General features: G+C 39.7%; 1 protein-coding gene and 1 long non-coding RNA gene across 4 annotated transcripts in view; one reads left to right on the forward strand and one right to left on the reverse strand.

Moving 5' to 3' along the window:
• Window positions 1–21,360, forward strand: part of LOC124218852 (uncharacterized) — an 89,689-nt gene that overhangs the window by 33,411 nt on the left and 34,918 nt on the right. The gene's annotated exons all lie outside the window — the stretch shown is intronic.
• Window positions 1–21,360, reverse strand: part of LOC124218849 (ras-related protein Rab-37) — a 54,188-nt gene that overhangs the window by 32,118 nt on the left and 710 nt on the right. The window contains exons 2-4 of one of the 3 annotated variants that reach the window (XM_046625722.2): window positions 18,953–19,068; window positions 17,917–18,210; window positions 13,177–13,287 (exon numbers count right to left, since the gene is read on the reverse strand). In XM_046625722.2, the coding sequence (XP_046481678.1) occupies window positions 13,177–13,287; window positions 17,917–18,210; window positions 18,953–19,015 (468 nt within the window). In that variant the 5' untranslated portion in view covers window positions 19,016–19,068. Of the gene's footprint in view, window positions 1–2,717; window positions 3,053–3,843; window positions 4,060–4,213; window positions 4,314–13,176; window positions 13,288–17,916; window positions 18,211–18,952; window positions 19,069–21,360 lie in introns of those variants that run through there. The other 2 variants (XM_046625723.2, XM_069136816.1) reach the window with 2 other exon arrangements.

Raw genomic sequence — 21,360 nt, forward strand, 5'->3', positions numbered from 1 at the left:
ACTGTAAACGGCAGGTGGAAGGATAGAGAGAAGGGCCGAGAAGAGCGGGCGGCCAGGCAGGTAGATATCTAATTAGGGAACGAATAAACAGCGTTCGAGAAGTTACTCGAAATTTGAACCGCCGCGGTCCGCCAGATGTTTGCTCGTGACGAATATTCAATTAGCTATATTTATACCTGTATTTATATAATATATATATATATATATATATAGTTATACTGAGTTTTTGCGGAAGATGAAAAACGAACCGAGAAACGAGGAAGTGAAGTAATTAATCTTAACCTAATTAGCGTGGAAAGAACGTATTTGGGTTCATTTGAATAACATTTTGTCGAAAAGTGAATGTACGAAATTTAATAATGAAATTTGGAAAAAGAAACGGGGTGAGGAAATATCCCTGAAACTTGACATGAAATTAGGGTTTTTTTTTTACATTATTATTTATTTCATTGAAATTGATAAGAAAACGAATTAGGGTAAAAAAAAAATTGATCGAAATTATGTAACAAGGTACGTAATTATCGATAAATCGGAATTGCTGGTTTAGGTATGCATGCGTACGTTAGAAACCTTTGTCGTATAATTTTCAATAATTGTTGAAATTGTCGGCTCGGCAAACTCCGAATCTGGGCACTCCGTCCCTCAAGCCCGTTTAAACTTTCAAACCTGCCAAGGGTTGAATTAGGGATGAACAGTTCGGAGGGTACAAAGATCATTCCGGTTAAATTCTCAATCCCGCTACCCTTCGCTTTCGCTTTCCACAGTTTTCTCTCGATTGTTATCACAACCCTCTGGCTGAAAGGATAGAAGGCTGTAGAATATGGAGCCGCGATTTGAACTTGCAAACTTTTCGATGAAAATCACTGTCTGACGTCATGACAGATTTCATTGAAGGATACGATTTGTTTTTTTTTTTTTTGATTTTATTTGAAGAAAATTTTCGATCATTCGGAATTTCGATTTGTCAGATTTCTAAATTTTCTCATTTTTACACTTTAGGAACTTCGACTCGTCGAAGTTACGCCTTTCCGACGCTTTGTCCTTTTGGAACTTGGCACTTTCGGAACTTTGAGCGTCTGGTTTCGGACCATTCGTAACTTTGATGGTTCGTTAAAGTTTAATTTCTTTACCGTAAGATTCGCCGGCAAAAAATACGGAATTTCAACCTCGCCCCATCAATAATCATACGACTTATTCCCGCATTTGTAAGATAATAATAATATAATCGTACGATTGTTGTTACAATCGAAGGTTATACGCGACGAACGTTTATACCGTAGTTTTTGCCTTACGCTTTGACTTGAGAAATTACGAGCTTTAAAAGGGTGAACGATGAACGAAGACAGTGGGTATGATTTATCTCGCGATTTCTGCATTCTGCCTACCTACATGTATACGTATACGAATGCATAGATCACTCGGAATTTGGATAATTTACAATCACTGGCCCAACGTGCGTCTAGCCTGAAATCGTAACGCTTCGCTTTTCACAAATCATTCCGTTCCCCTGCACCTGTAGCCTCTAATTCTCGTTAAACAAGCTCTGCTTTCTCCGCAGACGAGTCTTTAACCTAAATTAAGGCCCACGTCTCAAGATTCTGTTTAATATTGATCGTGAGGGGATGAAATTTATAATTTACGGGTCGTCCTGCCTAGTCGATATGGAATGAAAACAAGCTATAATGCCGTATTTTTTGCTGCACTCTTCACCATCACCTTACAAAAGCATTTTAATTATACTGTAATTTAATACCCATGGACGATAAAATTTAATGTTTTTTTTTTTTTTCGTTACTTAAATCGTAAGTAATTAGTTTTTCGCGAAGTTTTCAAACAAACGTTTATTACTTCGTTCTATCATACAATTAATAAATTATTTTCTTCCCTGACAATGTGCGGTAGTCGAAAGTTGTGGAAATAGAATTTTTATAGTTTTCTGCAAATTCGTTGGTACAGATTTTTTATTAAATACGTTTTTTTTTTTTTCTTTAATTAATCAGAACGCGAACGTGATAAAGAATAATCCTTAGTTTTTCCTGCACATGTCATATTTTGAAGGTAATGATTATATACCTGCTGACCGCGATTCGACGATAATTTTATTGATAAATATCATTCCTGGAAATTCTCCACCTCGATCATATCTGATTTGAAATAAATGATATCGATTGTTACATATTAGCTTCAACTGGTTTTTATTATCGCATCACGTATATCATTATTATTATTATTATTATTATTATTATTATTACTACCGTGAATATCTATAAAGTGTCCTGAGGATTTTTTGAGAAACTTTTTTTACCGTAATTTTTTTTTTCTTTCGAAATATTTGCGTGCAATTTTCTGCACAATGCAGAAAAGAAAATGTGAATACATCGTCGAGTAATGGCACGTGCATTGTAAAGTAGAAAAATTACACTCTACTACGTTTGTGTTACTGTATACGTGCATAAATTTACGAGAAACAGATGGAAGTATACGATCGATGAGGTGATTATACGTATTAATATACAGCACTGAACATTTAGTGTCTACTTTCTTATTGTGGCTACTCATACATGTACACAAAATAAAAATTTGCATATGTAAGGCAGGCGTACAACGTATAATAAATACACGAACAATTACAAGTAATAAATGGATGGACGGACGGACAGATTGTATATTTTTTTACAAACAAACATTCATCATTCAATATCATGTGTAAGACTTACATATTATTATATAGGCAAAGAACGTTGATTGTCGATTTGGTTAATTGATTTGATTATTGATATATGGTTGTATAATGTATAATAAATCATAGATCGACGATTAAAAAATTACACAGGTCTGCATGCGTATAAATCGCGATTAATCGCGTTCACACGTATATAGGTGTATATTATCGTTATTAATCACTCGGCCCGTTTCGAGATCTTATATAATAATAACGATTACTCTATCGAAACAGATTATTACAAGTTACGGGCCGTACGATTGTAACTTCGCACTGATAATTCGCTAATTGCTTGATTTATTTGTCTCCCGTGTAAATGTTGAGGTTTACCTGTAATTTGAGTTACACGCTGTAAGCATAGAAATGAAGCGAATGATTGATTACGATCGTTATTTAAAGTATAAGAGAAAAGCAAATAAACAAAAAAAAAAAAACGAAATGGAATCCCGAAAAAAAGTTTGAATTAAGTTAGATAGGACGACCCGAATGAAATAAGTGTAGAATAAAAAAAACAAAAAAAAACAAAGAAACGAAACTTTTATACAGCGAATAAATTCATTCCATCGTTGTTACATAAATTTATATAACATAGGTGTATGTATACATACGCACGCGAATTTATCGCGATTTATAAAATGTCGTAAATGTCAAAACTTTGCTTCCATATTTTACAACGTTTTAAAAGATAGAGATATCGTATTATTATTACGATATAAATATCATTGCTATCGTTAATATTAATATGTTTACCAGCTGTTCTGTTATGAGTGTTTCTTTTTTTTTTTTTTACAAAGCAAAGTATAGACCGAGATGAATTTTGCAACTTTACTTAATGGCAATTTATGGAAGCTTTTTTCTAAGGGCTTAAAGCTCAGATTTTGTCGACCGTTGCGATTGATCGTAAATTATTATTATCTCGTATTAAAGAAACGCTGCTTTTACGACGCAACGGCAATGAAATAAAATAAATCAAAATTGAAGTCGAGTAAAACGGAGGGTAGAAGTAGAAAAAAAAAATAGAAAAAACAAAAATAGGAGAAGGAAAAGAAAACAATAAGACGGCGAAATATTTTTACAGATGAATTAATGCACGCGTAACATCACAACTTATGTACACTCACAATTGTCGAAATACGTAAAAAGTATATAATTATTAACAGTACACGCGGGATTTATCTAACAAATTAGTTTAAGCTTACGGACAATGTTTCGATAGCGGTAGAAACGTTTATATTTCCTTTCGTTACCGCGAGGAAAAAGAAAGTGGCGAGCTTTGTTGTACGAAATAAAATGCAAGGTGAAAAAAGGTAAAACAAATTTGCATCGACGAGTAAGAAAACGGTAAAAAAAATAAAATAAATAAAAAAATGAAAATTTGGTTTCAACGCACGCAAAATTTGGAGTAGGTATGTAATCTAAAAGTTTAGCGGTGACCAAAAAAAACGACACTATTTATAACTAAATCTGCATTAAACATGTAATATGTGTTACACTTGTAATAAGGAGGGAATAAAAGCACGCGCGGCAAGCTGCTCAATTAGAACTAGTTACAACTCGGAGGGCCCTGCGGAGATGAACTTTTCAAGCACGCGGTTCGAGGAACTGTCAAGCTATAACGTAGCCGCTGAGAATCTGCGACGGGAGGTAAAAGGGAGCGAAAGGGAGCAAAAGGGAATGTCTCCATGGCAACCGCGGCGGGGAACGCGTGCCAAGTCCCGCGCCTGCGCCCCGCGCAACAGGTTCCCTCGTCATACGAATCCCGTTTATCAATCTCTCTGCCTGTCTATGAGAATTGTGAAAATAATATTAAACAAGACAAAGAACATTATTTTGATAACGAATTTTTATTGCCAAAGTTTGTCTTCGCGTTTTAATCACACTCTAAGCTCAAAATTAATTTCATTCTGTAATCAATTTGTCGTTGAATAATCGAGCAAATAATCGGCTTAGTTCGGATCAGCTCGGCAATTTTTGTGACAAGATGCAAACGGCGCTAATGTCTGCCTGCGACTTGCACGGTTTACCTGTCGCTCAATGAATTGTCGACTTTTAGACTCAGAGAAATGGCGCCGGATTCAAAAATTTATATCAGTTACGTCACCGTTGTCTACTGATTGTCAAGTCGTCGGGCCGAGGACGCAAAACTGCACGTCAACTGCAGAAAATTGTTAGTTGTGATGAAAAGTCTTGGTCATATGGGTCACGAATAAAATGCTGTAATTTTTTTCAACGTTTCGGCCGTAAGTATGGACCATCCTCAGAGGACAATCTATTTCTGATAACAAACAGAGGGAAGAAAAACTATTTTTACAATTTTGTATACCGATGAATGGTCATTTTCCGTGTTATTTTATCGAAATTATTCAAAATTCCCGCCTTTTCTCGCGATAGCTGAAATGGATCGGAAAGGTAACAATATTTTTGAAAGCGTTTTATTATTATAGCTTTTATGATGCGAAGTGTACATGTAACGAATTTTTCTCTGTCGTATGAACTCGTTTATCCCTTTGCGGCAGAGCGTCTCATATTATATGAGACATCTTTTCTGAATCGGTTATTCGAGATTTATATTCAAATTTTGAAACATCGCTGCCATTTTCTTTTTGCATAATCGGACTTCTAAGATTTTAATGTTGATGATTTAAGATGGATTACGATGATCCCGTGAATATAGTGATCGCTATAAACAAACAAAGTGTCGAGAATACCTGTTTTTACGCAATAAATGTAATCGTGGGAATGTTACGGGGGCTAGAAAAGTGTAACTCTGTAATATTGGGTTTTTGGGGTCGCTAAAAACGAATCCGAAGCCAACATTTGAAAATTCTAAATAGCGGATCCAATATGGCCGACTGAAAATACAAATATTGATCCTATTCGCTCACTTCAGATCCGCCATTTTGAATTTTTTAAATATCACAGATCCGATCCTGTTTTTGAAATCAGCAACCTCGACAAGTCTTATGTAACCAGTTTGAAGGAATCTTACTCCAAGGAACAATGCATGCTTCAATGGGTTATACGAGGAGAAAGAATTCTGTCCCTGTAACTTCACGGTGTCGAGGAAAATGGAGCCGTTGGTTTGCAACGGCTCTTTGTCTATAATAAGCTGCTTATCGAAACAATAACGAGATCGTTCCCCAGATACAGTAATCGAGACTCGATATCTGTAGGTACGAGCTGTATCGATTTCTACCTCGTGTTTTCCGCTGCCAGAGCTACGGTAAAAGCTTTTTTATCGTCGGACAATGAAACTGTGTGGGAATATGTAGAGAAAAAAAATAAAATAAAATAGCACGGTATGTAGAAAAAAAAAGCAATCAGGGAAGAAAAGGAAAAATAAAGACAGACGGAAAGAACTAGGAAATGGAGTCGAGAGTTTCGACGAGGAATAATTTCTTTTATTTCTTTCTTTTCTTTTTCTTCAAGTTTTTCGCGCGCATGCGACAATTTTACACAAATGTTACAAAGGAGAGAGAGTGAGAAAAAAAAGGAGTAAGGAAACACTCTTGGTGATATGAATGAAACACGGATTCATGTATATGGGGCATTCCACGTCAAATTAGCAGCCCATGTAACTCATCCTCTTCAATTTTAACCATTTTTTATTACCATGTTCATATCAACACTAAAAGGTCTCGGAATTTTTGTTCAGATTTTTTTAACCGTCGGTGAATTTTGAAAAAAATTGAAAAACCAATTCCGAAAATGCCATTTTTAATAATCTGAATAAATTCACACAGATTCTATTTTGCGATTTTTTTTTCTGGTTTTGGGATTTTGTACAAATTTCACCAGTGGTTGAAGAAAATTCGTAAAAATTCCCGAGACCCTTTTGGTTTGGTAAGAACATTATACTAAAAATAATGTTCATACGACGGGGAATGCCGCATATACATTACACATGTAACAAGAGCTGCGTTTAAACTTTGACTCGAAAAAAACGGGGGGGAAGAAAAAAAATTCCGCTCCAAAAAAAAAATTAACACGACGTTTTCCAGAGTGTTGAAAAAAATATGACAAAACGGAGTAGACGTATGGTGGACAATTCCGAGGCAGGGAATGGGATGAAAGTTGAGAAGAGCCTTTGGGAATATCCCGAGCGTGGAAAAAATCTCGGCTCTGTTTCTTTGGTCGGTATCCGTGTAATGAAAAATTGTGTATTACGAAAGAAAAATAAACAAATAAACAAAAGCACTACCCGTGTGCTTTTAGGGAATTTTTTACACGAGATTCCTTTCTATCCTTTATTTATTTACTTTTATTTATTTATTTATTTAAATACTCGAGGTTTCCTCCAATATATTTTATTTTTCTTGTAAATAACGAAAGGCGAACGGATGCGCATATTTAGTTTGCAAAAATTTTTCATCGGGTTGAAATTCTGTTTAGCTGGTTTTATACTTTTCGCTATTATACGAAATATGTGTCTATGGGATTAATTATTCCCCCTGTGCAAAAACCTTGACCGCTCAATAATATAGAATATAGGGGCGCGTTGCACATTGTGAGCAGTGAAGTTTGAAAAAATGAATATTCCCTTTAATATTGTTGTTACAGATATGAAAAATTGATTCTTCTTTTTTCTTTGTTTTTTCAAATCCTCTGCAAAGGATTTGGCATTTCATTATCGCCCACTGTTATTTTACTTTAACTTTTTTAATATAATCTGTACACTCGATTTTAAACCTCTCGCATATTGCTTTTCCAAGATTTGTTTAACTATCAGGCAAGATTTGTATGCATAATATTAACCAAGAGATTTTCAACACGGTCCGAAAGCTCGAGACGTCAAAACCGTCGACTTTTCATTAATTTTATAATGAGAATATTCCGAGGCTTTGAAAAACGGGGGATCTTATGCTCCATAAGTATGTATATTTATTACTCAAGCTTTCATCACGTTTTTTTTTTTTTTACCAATTACTTACAACTAACTTGTACGTATAGGTAGGTAAATATAAGCAATGCGCTTTTATTGTTATTATGGGAATAAAAAACAAAAACCTATCGCGAGGAATAATAATCGAGTCGGTCGATTAATCGAGTTTAAAAAATTGATTGATCGGAAATCAGTAGTCGATTATTGTGCTCATTCTTAGTGCCAAGAATTCACCGAGGAGGTTGAAACAAGGCATTTCAAGTATCGTTTCGCGGCCGGCCCGAGTTATGGCTGTTCACATTGTAATAAAGGATCGAACCATATATATATACGTAATGTAAATAATATTTGTGTGTGTGTGTGCGCGTGTAATGCGACCGCGTAAAACATGGTACATAAAGCACTGCACAAGACGGCGTTTGCGTTGAAATTGCGTCGGGCGATCAGTCGGGGCCGTGACTCTGGCTCCGGGCGAGGAAAGCTGCAGGAAATCGTGTGTATAACGACAGAAATGGACCGGCCATACTGCCGGTGGGCCCCTGGAGTTATACGACTATGAGGAATATTCGAAACCCTCTCTCACCTTATGCTCTGTAACCATTGCCGGCGGCTCGCAGTCGACGGAACCGTAGAAAGCCTCGAACTGCGGTTAGATTTTATTTTTATTTCTTCCTACACCGAGAATGAGATAAAGACAATACGATCGCTCTGATACAGGCTTCGGGAAACGGTGTAAACAATTAAACGACAAGTTTAGTCGGTTTCGCGAAATTACACGCTTTCGAATATCCGTGCGAACAAATATATGTATGAAGTATTTTCTTTTTATACCAGCGAGAGAAGAGAAATTTGTCGCAATTTTTCTTATTCGTCCCTTCAAAACTATTAGATTTCATATCTTGATATGAAAAACGTGCATGTGTCGGATGATTTACTTAACATATGACCTCAGCGAGCGTAAAGTATTGTCAAGTAATTTTCCCGTCTACGTTGTATCTTGTAAGTGTAATAAATATGTGGAAAAGTTTAATTGTTGGTATTTTTTTTTTCTTAACAATTATTTTCTCGTTCGCTTATTTATCTTTCTTCTCATTAATCTGCGGCCAAGCTGCAAGTTTTAATCACTGACAGCTGATAGAACAACTGACTGAAACAAGAGTAAAGAAATAACGAGGAAACATTGATGAAAACATATATCTGCACATTGCAAGTTTGTACCACATTCCTTCCAAAAATATAAATATTCTATTCCAAGTTTTGCGACGCCCGTTGTAACGTCATTAGTTTAGTTTCATACAATACGAGAAACGGATGCAGGTACATATATACTATCTTAGAAGTTGAAAGCTCGGGGACATCTTACCTCGATTTTCCCCTCACTTCTGTTATATTAATTAATTCCTTTTTCTCTTCTCTGCAACTTTTATTTTCGGTTGATTATCTTCTTTTCTTTTTTTTTTTTTTTGCTCCACTCTCTTCCTTTCCACGCAGTTTTACTCGTTCATTAAAAACATATACAGCGAGGGTGTAACGCACATAATATATGTATATATGTGTACTTATATATAAATGTATAAAACGAGACAACCGAGCACGATGTCCTGTCACGTCGTAAAAGTCAGCCGAGCGTTATAACCGTTCTGTTTCATGTCCCGCCCCTTCGTCTCTTCCTTCCTTAACGTTCGTTTGTTCTTTCGCTTTATCTTACATACGTATGTATATGTTTTTTTATTTTTTTCTCAATTCGTCGCCTCGTCACAGCTTTATCCGTAGAGATAAGAATTGTGGGGGGGGGGTGGGGGGGTGAAATCTCGTTTTGCACAAGCTCGTTTTCCGACTGTGCGCACCTGTAGTCAAAGCTCCGTATACCCATTCAACTCGAATCAGCGTATCGCGAAGGGAAATTTTCTAGCTATTTCCATTTTCTATTCTCCCGTTTCTTCCTTTTCGTCTGTATTTCATTTGAAGCTGATTCTTGCTCGGAAATGCTCAACGTGTCGAGCTTTATATCTCACATCTCGTGAAAATTCCGCGATGTTACAGTTGTTTAAGGTATATATGTATTTTACAAGGTACCTTAGGTACCTATGAAATATATATACCACTTGAAACGGTAACGTTACTGATTATTGCTGTAGAAAGTTGCGTAAGGTATGTTATAATTATTTTGTAAGATTGCGTATGATTAATTCTGGATGATTGTTCAAGAGAAGAGAAAATCGCGGTTAGGATTTATCGAATATTGCGTATAAGGATTTAGGAGGTGGGTACAGATTGGACGGTCTAAAATCATACCTATTTTCGAGAGTTTTTTTTTTTCAAATGAAAACACTTGGACCAATTTCAGTTTGAGGGATTTTATTATTCATAGTTTCGAGAACATTTTGGAAGTTTTTCATTGAAATTGGTCAAAGTGGTCGTTCGCTACTTATTTGCGTCATGCCGTAATTTTGATATAAATTTGAATGAAAATTTCCAAAATCTTCTTGAAACTATAAATAATACAGTCCTGAAACTAAAATTGCTCCGAGTGTTTTCATTTTCTTTAAAAAGACAAACTTCTAAAAATAGTCCAAGCTGTAACCTCCGCCGTTGAATTGCAGCTGCAGGCTCACCGCGTTTTTCGATCACGACAGGTGTATTTTAAGGTAAGCGATAATTATTGCTCATGAAGATTTAAACGTCAATTGATTGACGGGTAGAAAATCAGCGAAGATACGATGCTGCGGGCGGTGGGTACCTACCTACTTATAAATACTTGCCGCTCCTCGGATCGACGATTTGTCCAGCGGTTAGGCTTGACTCATCCGCGTTTAACGCTTCTGCACACTGAACACTGCAAACTGCACACACTCAAACCGGTTCACAGAGATACGGTAATTACGTAATTATTACTCTCGCAGGTAACATTCCGGCAAAGAGATTTAGATTGCCGGGTTAAATAGTGTACAAGGTATACAATTGTACATATACGCGTGCGCGCGCGTGTGTGTGTGTGTGTGCGTGTACGTACGTACGTACGTGTTAAATTGAACCTGACGCTGATTTGAGATCGTACAATTATGCTCGCAATTATGACTCATTAAAATTATCAGGCTGTAAATGAGATCCTGCAACTCGTGTACGAGTAATACATGCGAGTGAAATTGATTGAATTCATTCCCGAATCTTAAGCTTCTTGATAACACATAAAGTATACATTAATTTTCGATTTAAGTGTACTTTTCTTTTTCTATTTTTCGCACGTACGGTAATGATAAAATTCATTTGTGTCTGCGCAAAGTTACTCGAATTATATTTGTATCATACTTTTAAAAGGATAATGTAGGTACGTAATAAAAATAGAAAAAATTGTATCACCGCGATGCGATACGATGGGGTTCTTCAAAGAGATTTTAAATTTGACTCGATTATAGAGGAAAATCAATTTGTACAGCACGTATATCATGTCGTCCTTTGATGTTGAAAAAAAGGATTAGCTTCTCGTTTTTGATATTGAATCATTTTGCTCTTGCCGCAATAATCTTTAGCTTGAATTTTGTACAACTGAGGTTTGAAGAATAAAATTTCATGCTTCTCGTTGTTTGTCTTTCGTTATCGTATCAGCCCTTTGAGTCACAGGGGTAAATATTCTTGCCACCTATTTTATATCCATTTTTTTTAAAAAACATATTTCTTTGCGCTTTTTTGCTATTTATGATAGTACACTAATAGGTTTTCAATACTCGAGAGTAATTGTTACGATATAATGTAAATTTTTATTGCTAGACGCAAACTGATTGAAAAAAATCGTGAAAATTTAAGGAATAATTCATTTCCGACAAAGTTACCCCTCTACACGTACACAAGTTTCACATAAATTATAAGTTTTTAGAGCCGCTGATTACGAATCTGAAATCATATTTCCAAAATTCAGTATTGAGAACCCAATCAGCAACCCCAAAAATCCCTGCATGGAGTTTTTTTTTACCATATTCGATCAAACTTAACATTTTCGTCAACCATATCGGATCCGTCACCCTGAATTGTAAAAATCAGACTTCAGATTCCTAATCAGTGAGCCCAAAAACCGTACAATACTATCTTATTACAAAACTTGACTCAGCACAATAATGTGTGACTCAAAGGGTTAACGCATAAGCAGGTATATGAAATGAAGTTTCTTTCTTTTCTCATACCTCGAAGTACCGCGTAAAGTACAATAACAAAATTCCTTGTGCACATGTATAACGGTATACCATATGTATACGTGTGAAGGTACTCGTAGCTTATGCATAACAGAAGAGTCACACTGCAGTGGCTTTGCTGTTCACGTCGATCGATGCTCTGATTAAATTACGGTGTGTATACATATTTATGACGTACACTCAGCTCTGCAGGCGAGCTGTATGGTATAAGGATGCAAAACGCGCTCCGAAGAGTCCGATTTTTCTCGCCTCGCTACAGCCGCGGCGTCTATGTACGTGTATGTACGTACGTATGTATAAATAAAATTGACTCGTCGATGGGGATGTACAATGCAAATGGAACGAGGACGTGACGAGACCGCGATCACTGCCGGCCACCCCTGGGGGGTAATTTTATCGTTAATTATCGAGTAACGGTGAAAACATGTACGGGGTACAAATTGGATTTTACGCTGTTTCAAATTGAAGAAAAGACATTTTTAATAAACATTTCAATATTATTCATGCCCTTTTATTTCCACGCCTGAGCAAATTTGCGGAGGAGCGACTGATCCGTGATTATCTCGCTCAGCTTCCACGCTTGGTATTTATTATAACCTCGTATGATTCGAAACGAAATTCTATTAGCTCGTCGGCGAGCAAATAATTTGGGTGGAAAAAGATGACGTGGATACCAGAAAATCGAGTTTTTAATGCTTTGGGTGGATGCTAATTCACCGTAGACACTTCTACCCGAGTAATAAATACGCGTATAACGTGTATACAAGGAAAAAGATAAAGAAGGTACGAAAAGCTTCCCCCAGTTATACGTGAAATTCACCCTTTTCTCGCTTTTCATCAGGAATTTCATTCCACGCAAAACTTTTTTGTTCAATAAAATTGTTCACGATTAAACGAGTTAAAGTTGATTTCATACTCTGGCGGGACTCTTTATGTAATATACCGTTTTTCACGAGGTATTCAATCCTCGAGGATATACAAGGTATGTTACAAACAGACGAGACGCTCCTCGTATTTGTCTAATTGAATTCTCCTCAAGCTCAAAGTATGATCGCGTGGTGGTGCTCGTTGTACTTTGAGGTTTGTTCATCTCATGCATAAATGCATCGCTCGCTTGCATTGTCCGATGTATATGTATATACGGTATGTACGTATATATACACACGTATGTACGCGGTGAGGTGTAACAGGCATAAAGTGAGTGCCACTCGTTGAGTAATTATTCTCACTCTTATTGTCGGACCGGCGGAGAGTGATGCCGGAATCACGTCTCTGGATCTGCATTGGTACACCGAGTTATGTTCAAATTACACCGACTAGATAAGTTGCAGGGTGTAATGAGAATCAGGAAGGATAAGAATTTGTTTAAATGTTTGTTACATTACCGTGAATCCTATTCCGACAGTTGCGGCAAAGTTTCCAGTCTGAAATTTACCGGTGTCAAATTGTACCAGCAACGATGTTTTTCCTACACCGCTGTCGCCGAGTAGAATCGTCTGCAAAAATGAAGAGAATAAAAAACATAAATAAATTAGTACAATAATTACCAAGACAGACATTTTTGCATTTTTTTTCAAAAGTTTTTGTATTCTTTGAAAAAAATTGCCCCCCCCCCCTTAAGACGTACTTGTCGGTGTAAAGTGGTTGTGTGCAATACGGAATGAAACGAGCATGGGAAACTTCGGAGCTTGGGGGATTGACTGCGGTTGCTGGAGCGAGGGAAGAACCAGAAGTCGTTTCAGGGAGCGATAACGAAGTACCGTTTTCCTCGTGCCAACTGCTTCCTTATTGTTCTCTCACGGGAGATGAGCCACTAGATCATCATCTTGGTAGATACGTCTATATTCATCGCATCATTCGAGACGGTAGACGGCGACGAAATCGCCTCGATATTTCATCGAAGTTTGAATGATATATTAATACCGTGAATTATATACCAAGTTGTTCGCGTTACATGCAGTGACAAGAGTGGAAATCAATCATCGAGAATCATTGGCTATGTTTCAGAACCAAGGATAAGACCTTCAACTCATCCCATTTATAACCGTTATCTATTCATCTTGCTGAGAGTTTTGACCTGTTATTTTGACAAGTTTCACAAATTAGGAAGCTTATTGTTCATACCTTAATTTCGTTGAGTGTAAAGTTTCGCAGTCTTTAACCGATTCACTTTTTACCATTACCGCAATTAGCACGGAGTTCGGAATTCAAACAAAGGCTTCAGAGTTGAACATCGGCAGGTGCAGACCATGTCTTTTCACTTATGTTACATCGGACAGTTCATACACGGCAACAGTGTTCTCGGAACACACGAGAATCATCCCTGCATGATTGTATAGGAGCCACTCGTAAAATGGGAAACAACGTCGGGGTAATTGAGGTGCCGCAGGAGTTGCAGATGCAGTGTGAACAGGACGATTCCTAACACCTTGGATAGCACCTGCAAGGGTTACCTGTCCGAATTTTCGAAGCAACCGCTTCGTGAATTAGAATGGTAGCATATTTCTATTGTTCTCTGAAAGTCAAATTTTTATTCTACCTCAAATTCGTTTCGGTTATAAAGCTCATTTACGCTTCACGATCATAGATCCATCTGTGATGTGCTTTATAGACAATGGTTACTACCATGAACGGAGAGGGAGCGCGGGTCTCTGGCTCATCGTTTCAAGGCTGTGGAGAACCATCAGAAATGCGTCACTGTCCAAGTACGAAGATGACTGTATGAAAAAGGAGGTCGACGTGGTAATTCAGTTCTAAATACGCACCGTTTACGAGAACTCATCCGAATTACAATAACGTTTTGAAAATATCATTGGAAGTATTTTCCGGCAATTCCGCGTACAAGGACGGGTCGTAGGTCATCACGGTTTGATCGCGGTAGCAGCGGGAGCTCGAGCGGGACAAAGCGAGAGCCCCGGCTTAGGGAATACTTGTTGGTATATAGGGTACTACTGCTAGTGCATAAGGGAACCTTGGAGCTAACCCTACTGCGCTGCATATCGCGTTACCCGTTTACCGTCGTCGAAGCTCCAGCAGTCCAGACGCAACTCAAATACTCAAACGAACCGAGTATCTCGCACGCTATGTATGCGCTCTGCATATGGGTAACCCCACTACCTGTGCCCTTCTTGTACATGTGCATGTTTGCCCACCAGCCGTTGCAGTGGTACTCAATGAGGATTTGAACCGAACCGTGGATAGCTGTTCCTGATATGAGCTTGGGCTGTATATACACCAATTTCCCAAGGAACCTTCCAACCAACCCAACGTCCGCGATTAGTCGATGATGAATGTTCCGCCTGACGCGGACCCCGGAGGATCGTCTTCAACCTGCCCGGGGAACTAAGAAGGGACCAACCCGTGAACTGTCACCCCCTTTTCCATTTGTCTAAACGATCGAGTTCGGAGTCGGTCACCCCGAATACACCGCTTTTGTCCTCTGAGCCAACCACGCGATGGGTGAACAACCATACATTCTGTATTCCAAGGTCGGCCAAGTCGCGTTAATCATACGAAATTACACGGAAACTGTGTCAGGCCGTCACCGTTCAACTTTTGTTTCTGGATTCTCAAGCCTCGTGTAAAATTTGCGAAGCTAACGACAGGTACGATCACTTGTTTAGGATTATGCTCACGATCAGTCTAATTCTTTGTTTTTCCATAGAGCAGTAAAATTGGTTTTCTACATAAATAGCAGAACGAAATCCAACGAGTTCGTTTAAAAAGTTAGTTTCTTCTTTATTTAAGATCGAATTAATAATCTTATGACGAACGGTATTCTAGGTAACCGATTCCACTTGAATTGAAAAGACGTTGACGTATCCACTTGCTGATTTTTCACTGCGCAATAACGTCTTGACGAAAATATCGAGAGTGTGCGTGTGCGGGAAGAATCGAATGAGGAATGGTACAGTGGTTGACGAAGGGGGTCCGGAGGTCCGAGTTATATGCATGTAAATGGAGAGTAAACAGCAAGGAACGAAACTCTTATCTCGGGTGTCTCTGAAATACTTGGTTGAGCCGAAGTCTGAGAAGGACTTTGGGTTGACGCACGAAAGAGCTGCTCGGGCGGAACCCGAGAGAGTGATTTCAGATTGAAAACAGGTTTTCTGCTTCTCTTGCGTCGTCCCTTACATATATTCTCCAGCGGGTAACACAGAACTGCCCGTTGATACGTAGATATTTATTGCCGACCCTTTCTTTGCCAGGTTTTCTATATAACGCGACTCTATATACCCTCGTCGACTGGCACCAGCAAAAATTCAAACTGAGAGACGGTCCGGGGCTGAGCTCCACCATTTTGTACCGGGTATAAAGTGCCTCTACCTCCGTGTTTCGTTTCCCTTTGAGAGCTCCAAACTCCGAGTAACGTAGACAGGACACTGCTGGAGGGAATGGAAATCCTTTGGAACCATCCGTTCACCTGGACACTCAACCCTGATAATCCCATTTCAGTTGGCAAAAAGTTAACTCCGCTCATACCCGGTCCGGCTAATTCCTGGCCTCCCTCTGTGTGTGTGTGTGTCTGTTTTCTTTTTACCCATACAACAGTATCAAAAGTTCTCCAATTGTTACAACGCGCAGTTGCCAACCGGGTAACTCTACACGATTTACAAAGCTCTTGGATACACGAGTATAAAACTTTCATTTCGTTTTGCCAATCAAGGAAACCCGAGTTCTGTACCGCGTTTTTCATTATCGTTCGGCTCGTTAATGCACCCAGAAATCTACAAGATGTGCAATCCGAGGTTCATTTGCCAAAGTGAGACTACAGTCGGTAGTGACTTGTAAGGTCGGAGAAGAAGGACTGATTCGCAACCGCGGCTGCCATTTCTATTACCATGATGACTCTAACTCAATTTGTATGCGGAGGCTCGATTCGACCAGATGTGCTCCACGCGGTGGCACGCAGTTCCACTGCAACCTTGCCTTTCGCGTTGGCAGACCAACTTCTTACCCGTCTCGATGGCTCCGGAGACATTATCACTCGCGTATATCGCGCGGTGCAAAAATCGATGCAGAGTAGGTTATACGCTTACGGAGCCATTATTCCAAGGCGCTTGGTGTAGGTACAGGCTATTTTTATCAGCCGCCGTCTGATAAGCCGGCTGTTATTATACAATTCCCGGCCGACTTGTGTGACCCCGATATTCTCAATTCGCGTTTCCAGTCACCGCTTAAGGCCTGTGCTGGTCTGCGATGCCAGTTCGACTCGCGCTGCTTCCTGCCCTACGCGTGGAGGACGCAGTCGAGTTTGACGTACTGTCGGGTGACCACGCTGGCAAGGAAATCATGACCGGAACCATAACGAGAACTAAAGGCAAAAGCATAACCATAACCAGAACAAGCTGCAGCCGACGTATTATACGCGGTGTATACACTGTGGCGCAAAATCTGTGTCACTATTTCACACAGTCGTTTCAGACGGTGAGATAAAGAGGGTAATGTTTTTGTCTTGACGAGATGAGATCAAAGAACAAGGGGGAGTCGTTGGCGCTTGCATCAGATCGACTTCGTAAATCTGCGCAGCGTATCAGAGGTGAGAGACTCCATGCAGGAAAAGAAACCCGAAAGCAGAGCTGAAAGGTTCGGATCAGCTATCGTTTTATGCGCGAGAAGAGAGCGAGAGAAAGGGAGAAGGGATGAGGAGGACGGAGCGTTCGGAGTCGGGGGGAACTCGAGAAAAAGAAAATGAAGAGCTGAGAAAGGGAGGAGGATGGAAGTTGGAAGAGAGAAGGAGCCCGAGTGAGACACCCAGCTAACGTCGCGTACTGTAGCCTCAGCACCGTGCGGCTTAAGAACCTCCACGAAGCCTGATCGCACCGCATGGAGGAAAGACGGTGACCTTGAAGCATCCGTACGACACGCGAACGCTGCTTTTTACGGGACCTTTTCGGTGCTCCAACAGCATCGAATACCGACCATACCAGCAGTGAGTCTCTTCGCAAACTATGATCAAACGGTATCGAAGGATTCGATATCATCGGATACGATCCGTGATCTCGATGATCTCGATCCAGAGATTCGTTTATGCGGTTTCACCGCCATAGCCAGTGACTTCGTGGCAAGGAATTTCTCTAGCTTCGTAGGTACGATTTGGCAAGCAAACGTCATCACCCTCTTACCTTGTGCGCGATGCCTTCATCCTTTACGGTGGTCTTCTTGACGCTGCCGCGTGTCGCAGAGCCGTTTTCAGATCCCTGAGACGTGGATCTGTAGGAATTGTTGAGCACCTCGATGGGTGGCTTGTAGTCTCTGTAGCCAGTCGGAGAGGGGGCAGTAGCCGGTAATTGTTCACCGATGTTACCGGGCGCCAAACCTCCGCCACCGGAGTTGTTCACATAGTCAAGTGTCGCCTCTGATATCTCGTCGTCGAGCTCGAAGACGTCGTCGCTCATGCTGTCGTCACCCGTCATGATCTGTGGGTTTGAAAATCTCGCATTGGGCTGCGTTGGAATAAAGTCAGGAGTTTTGTAACCTACGTATTACAAGCTTAAGGGGAAAAGGGGAGCCCGGCAAAATCGGGGGCATCGCCACGCTTCCATCCAAGCCCTGACGAACAAACCCTCCATTTCATTTCATCGGATAGACCGCCCTACGACCCCGGGCGACAATGTCCCAGGGCGGCCCTATGCCGCGTTTCAAACTCCCTCCACTTTACTCAGGGGAGCTTTCTGGCCTCGGGGCACAAAGGGTGCCCCTCCTGTACTGGCGGCCCCCTCCATAAACCCTGTTTGCACGAACGCACCGAGCGGGCGGATCTAACCGACTAATGGATTGACTCTAACCACTTGCTCGTATATGCAAATTATACCAAGTGCTGAACCTGCTTCCGCCGCTTTCAACACTACATACTTCAGAAATGAAGAGAGCTTGAAGGACCCACGGTTGAACCTAATACCTCTACGTGATCTTTGACTCAAGTTTAACCTTGCACATTCACAATATCGGAATTCGATTTTTTGGTTCATTGAACCCTGGCGAGGGGATATTTGAAGTTGGAACATTTAACTACGTCTTACTTCATGCGTTGTGTGGAGAGGATTGGCTGTGTGAATGACTGTATGAAAATAATTATTTCTATACCAGTGACCTCGATTCCTTAACGGTATATCGTTAGTTTTATTTGATTGTGGTCAGAAAAATTTATCGTAGACTTACGTTCAACGAGGCTGACGCCGGCACGGTGACCATTGCAGGATTGCCGCCGCTTCCACCCCTCATGGTTTTTGCCTGACTGGTCTTATCTTCCGTACAATTATTGTCACATTGGTTCTCTGTGGAAAAGAATAACTCTAAAATAATCTCGGTTTGATTAATTTCTAATTTATCTAACGGAGTACAACATTTTTAAACTCAACCAGACCATGCAGTGATAATTAGCTCATGAATGTAACCTGCGGAGTTGATATTATCAGTTTTAGTGATGAGTGGCGCCGGGACTGTTTGTTCGATAGTTTTAATTACGAGTTGCGATTCGTTGAACGATCCTTGACTTTACCGATCTGTGCGACTTCTCGAGAATATCATTGTAATATATCGTGTCTTAAATCCCACTCACGCGTCTTTTTCCCGATCCTCACCGAGTGTCTGTGTGAGTGCGAACCATTCGACTTATGGATCTCTTACCTTCTCGCTCGACTCGTCAATCACCGAGAACCTCTCTCCACTCTCTCTCTATCTCTCTCTCTCTCTGTTTCTCTTTCGCGCCCTTGTCGAACCCGAGATCCACCCACCACAATATCCACCTATAATTCCCGCCCACGCTGGGCGATTTTGGTTCCTATAAGTCACCGCAGCTCCAACCGCGAAACGCATAGACAAAGGAAATGGACAGTGTGAATTACAGATGTGCCTTTGGCGCAATCTTGTACCTACTTGAAATTCTAGATCCTGTTTCCAGATCTACGAAGGTGTAATAGACAGTCCGACTAAAGTCCCAGTTATCATGCCTGATTAGATTAACACTTGTCCGCGACTTTTACATGATCACGTTAAGCGGTGGGCGGCGAGTGAATCTCTAAAAGTTGAGCTATTCAGCTTCGTTGAATTTATCGCGATCTAAACTGCGTGTGTAACTGCATTATTAGGTACCTTATAACACCCTGTGGTAAATGCTGATGTTATAAGATTGGCAAAAAGGTTGTTTGAGGCGATGAAATTTTTGACCTAGTTGTAAAATTATTACGTGTAACTTGTTTCATCACAAACAGTACAATTAAACAGAGTTCTGCAGACTTTTATCTTGCAATGGCTTTTATGAGAACCAATTAATCTTGTACTTGATTTAATTTAGTTCAAACAGTGAAATACCCTGGCAACGGTATGTCATAATAAAGCTCAAAATCATCTCTTTGATCAAAGAAAACGTCGTATTTAGACAAGCCACACAATTAGTGAGCTGGCATTACGTATATGTCTCATCATTTTTCTTTTTCTCTTTTCTTCTTTCAAGCTGAATTACACGCATCGGTGCCCAGGGTGTGTTTATACCTTTCTTACTCGACGTATGTATTAAATGACATTCATTGTTACGCAACAGACGCCAAAGAAACATTGCCCAAAGTTCAAAAAAGACGGTAGTAAAGGGTTACCAGTGCGTTTAATTTATCCATAGTCGTAAGATTGGTTGCGATTCTATTAGCGTGATAATTTTGATTGACACCTTAATTAGTCAATTTTAAATCGCATACTCATGATTATTATCTTTATTATGAGTGAGTCTGTTTCAATTTACTTACAAGCCGTCTTGTCAAATTGAGAAAATCAGTTTTGATCATCGGGGTTAAATTTTGATAGAACGTCGAATCGCGGCAATAAAGCTTGTCGTGCATGACGTTTTGGTGAGAAAAGTAACCTCTATATGCAGCGTGAGTATTGTGCAAACCTTGTGGAATCGATCGACACGATCCGTGTTAGAAATTGAGGCCAACGGAACCGCCTGCGCGGTAAGCTCGCTCTTTACATCGACCTTCGCTCTATACCGTTTAGCTTGACATTATTTAGATGAAGCTTTACATTGAAATTTCGTCCTGGTCCTTAGTTTCATATCGAGTTTTCATTTAAGGTAGATTGTTGAATAGGGTATTGGATCAAAAACGTCGCGTCTGAGAAGTTGATTTAATTTCGAGACTCCCGCTTGAACAGGTTAATTTGTCGTGATTACGAAACTTGCCAGTACATACTTCGAGTTCTCCGAATTAGAATTTAACTTTTTTGGAGTTACAATTGTACGTAACACATATATACATTTATAAATAAATCTTGTTTGGTATAAAATTCAAGTCAATTTGTTAAGACGGTATAATCGTGTCACATCCGCAACTTTACAAAGTCAGCGAAATTGAATCATGGCCGGTGTTAAAAGCTTTTCGAAATTTAATTAAAACTTTGCTATCCCCCCGGCCACGTTGACGTTCGGAATTAAGCGCTATCACCTGGTCACTTGACAGCGAATGATAATACGCGTTTACTCATGCGTATTCGCAGATCTATATTCAATACGAATTTACCTTGTCGGTTGTCGAGTTGAGAGGCTTTAAATTTGGTACAAAAGCTTTGAGAACATA

The sequence above is a fragment of the Neodiprion pinetum genome, chromosome 5, assembly GCF_021155775.2.
Source record: "Neodiprion pinetum isolate iyNeoPine1 chromosome 5, iyNeoPine1.2, whole genome shotgun sequence".
Classification (NCBI taxonomy): Eukaryota; Metazoa; Arthropoda; class Insecta; order Hymenoptera; family Diprionidae; genus Neodiprion; species Neodiprion pinetum.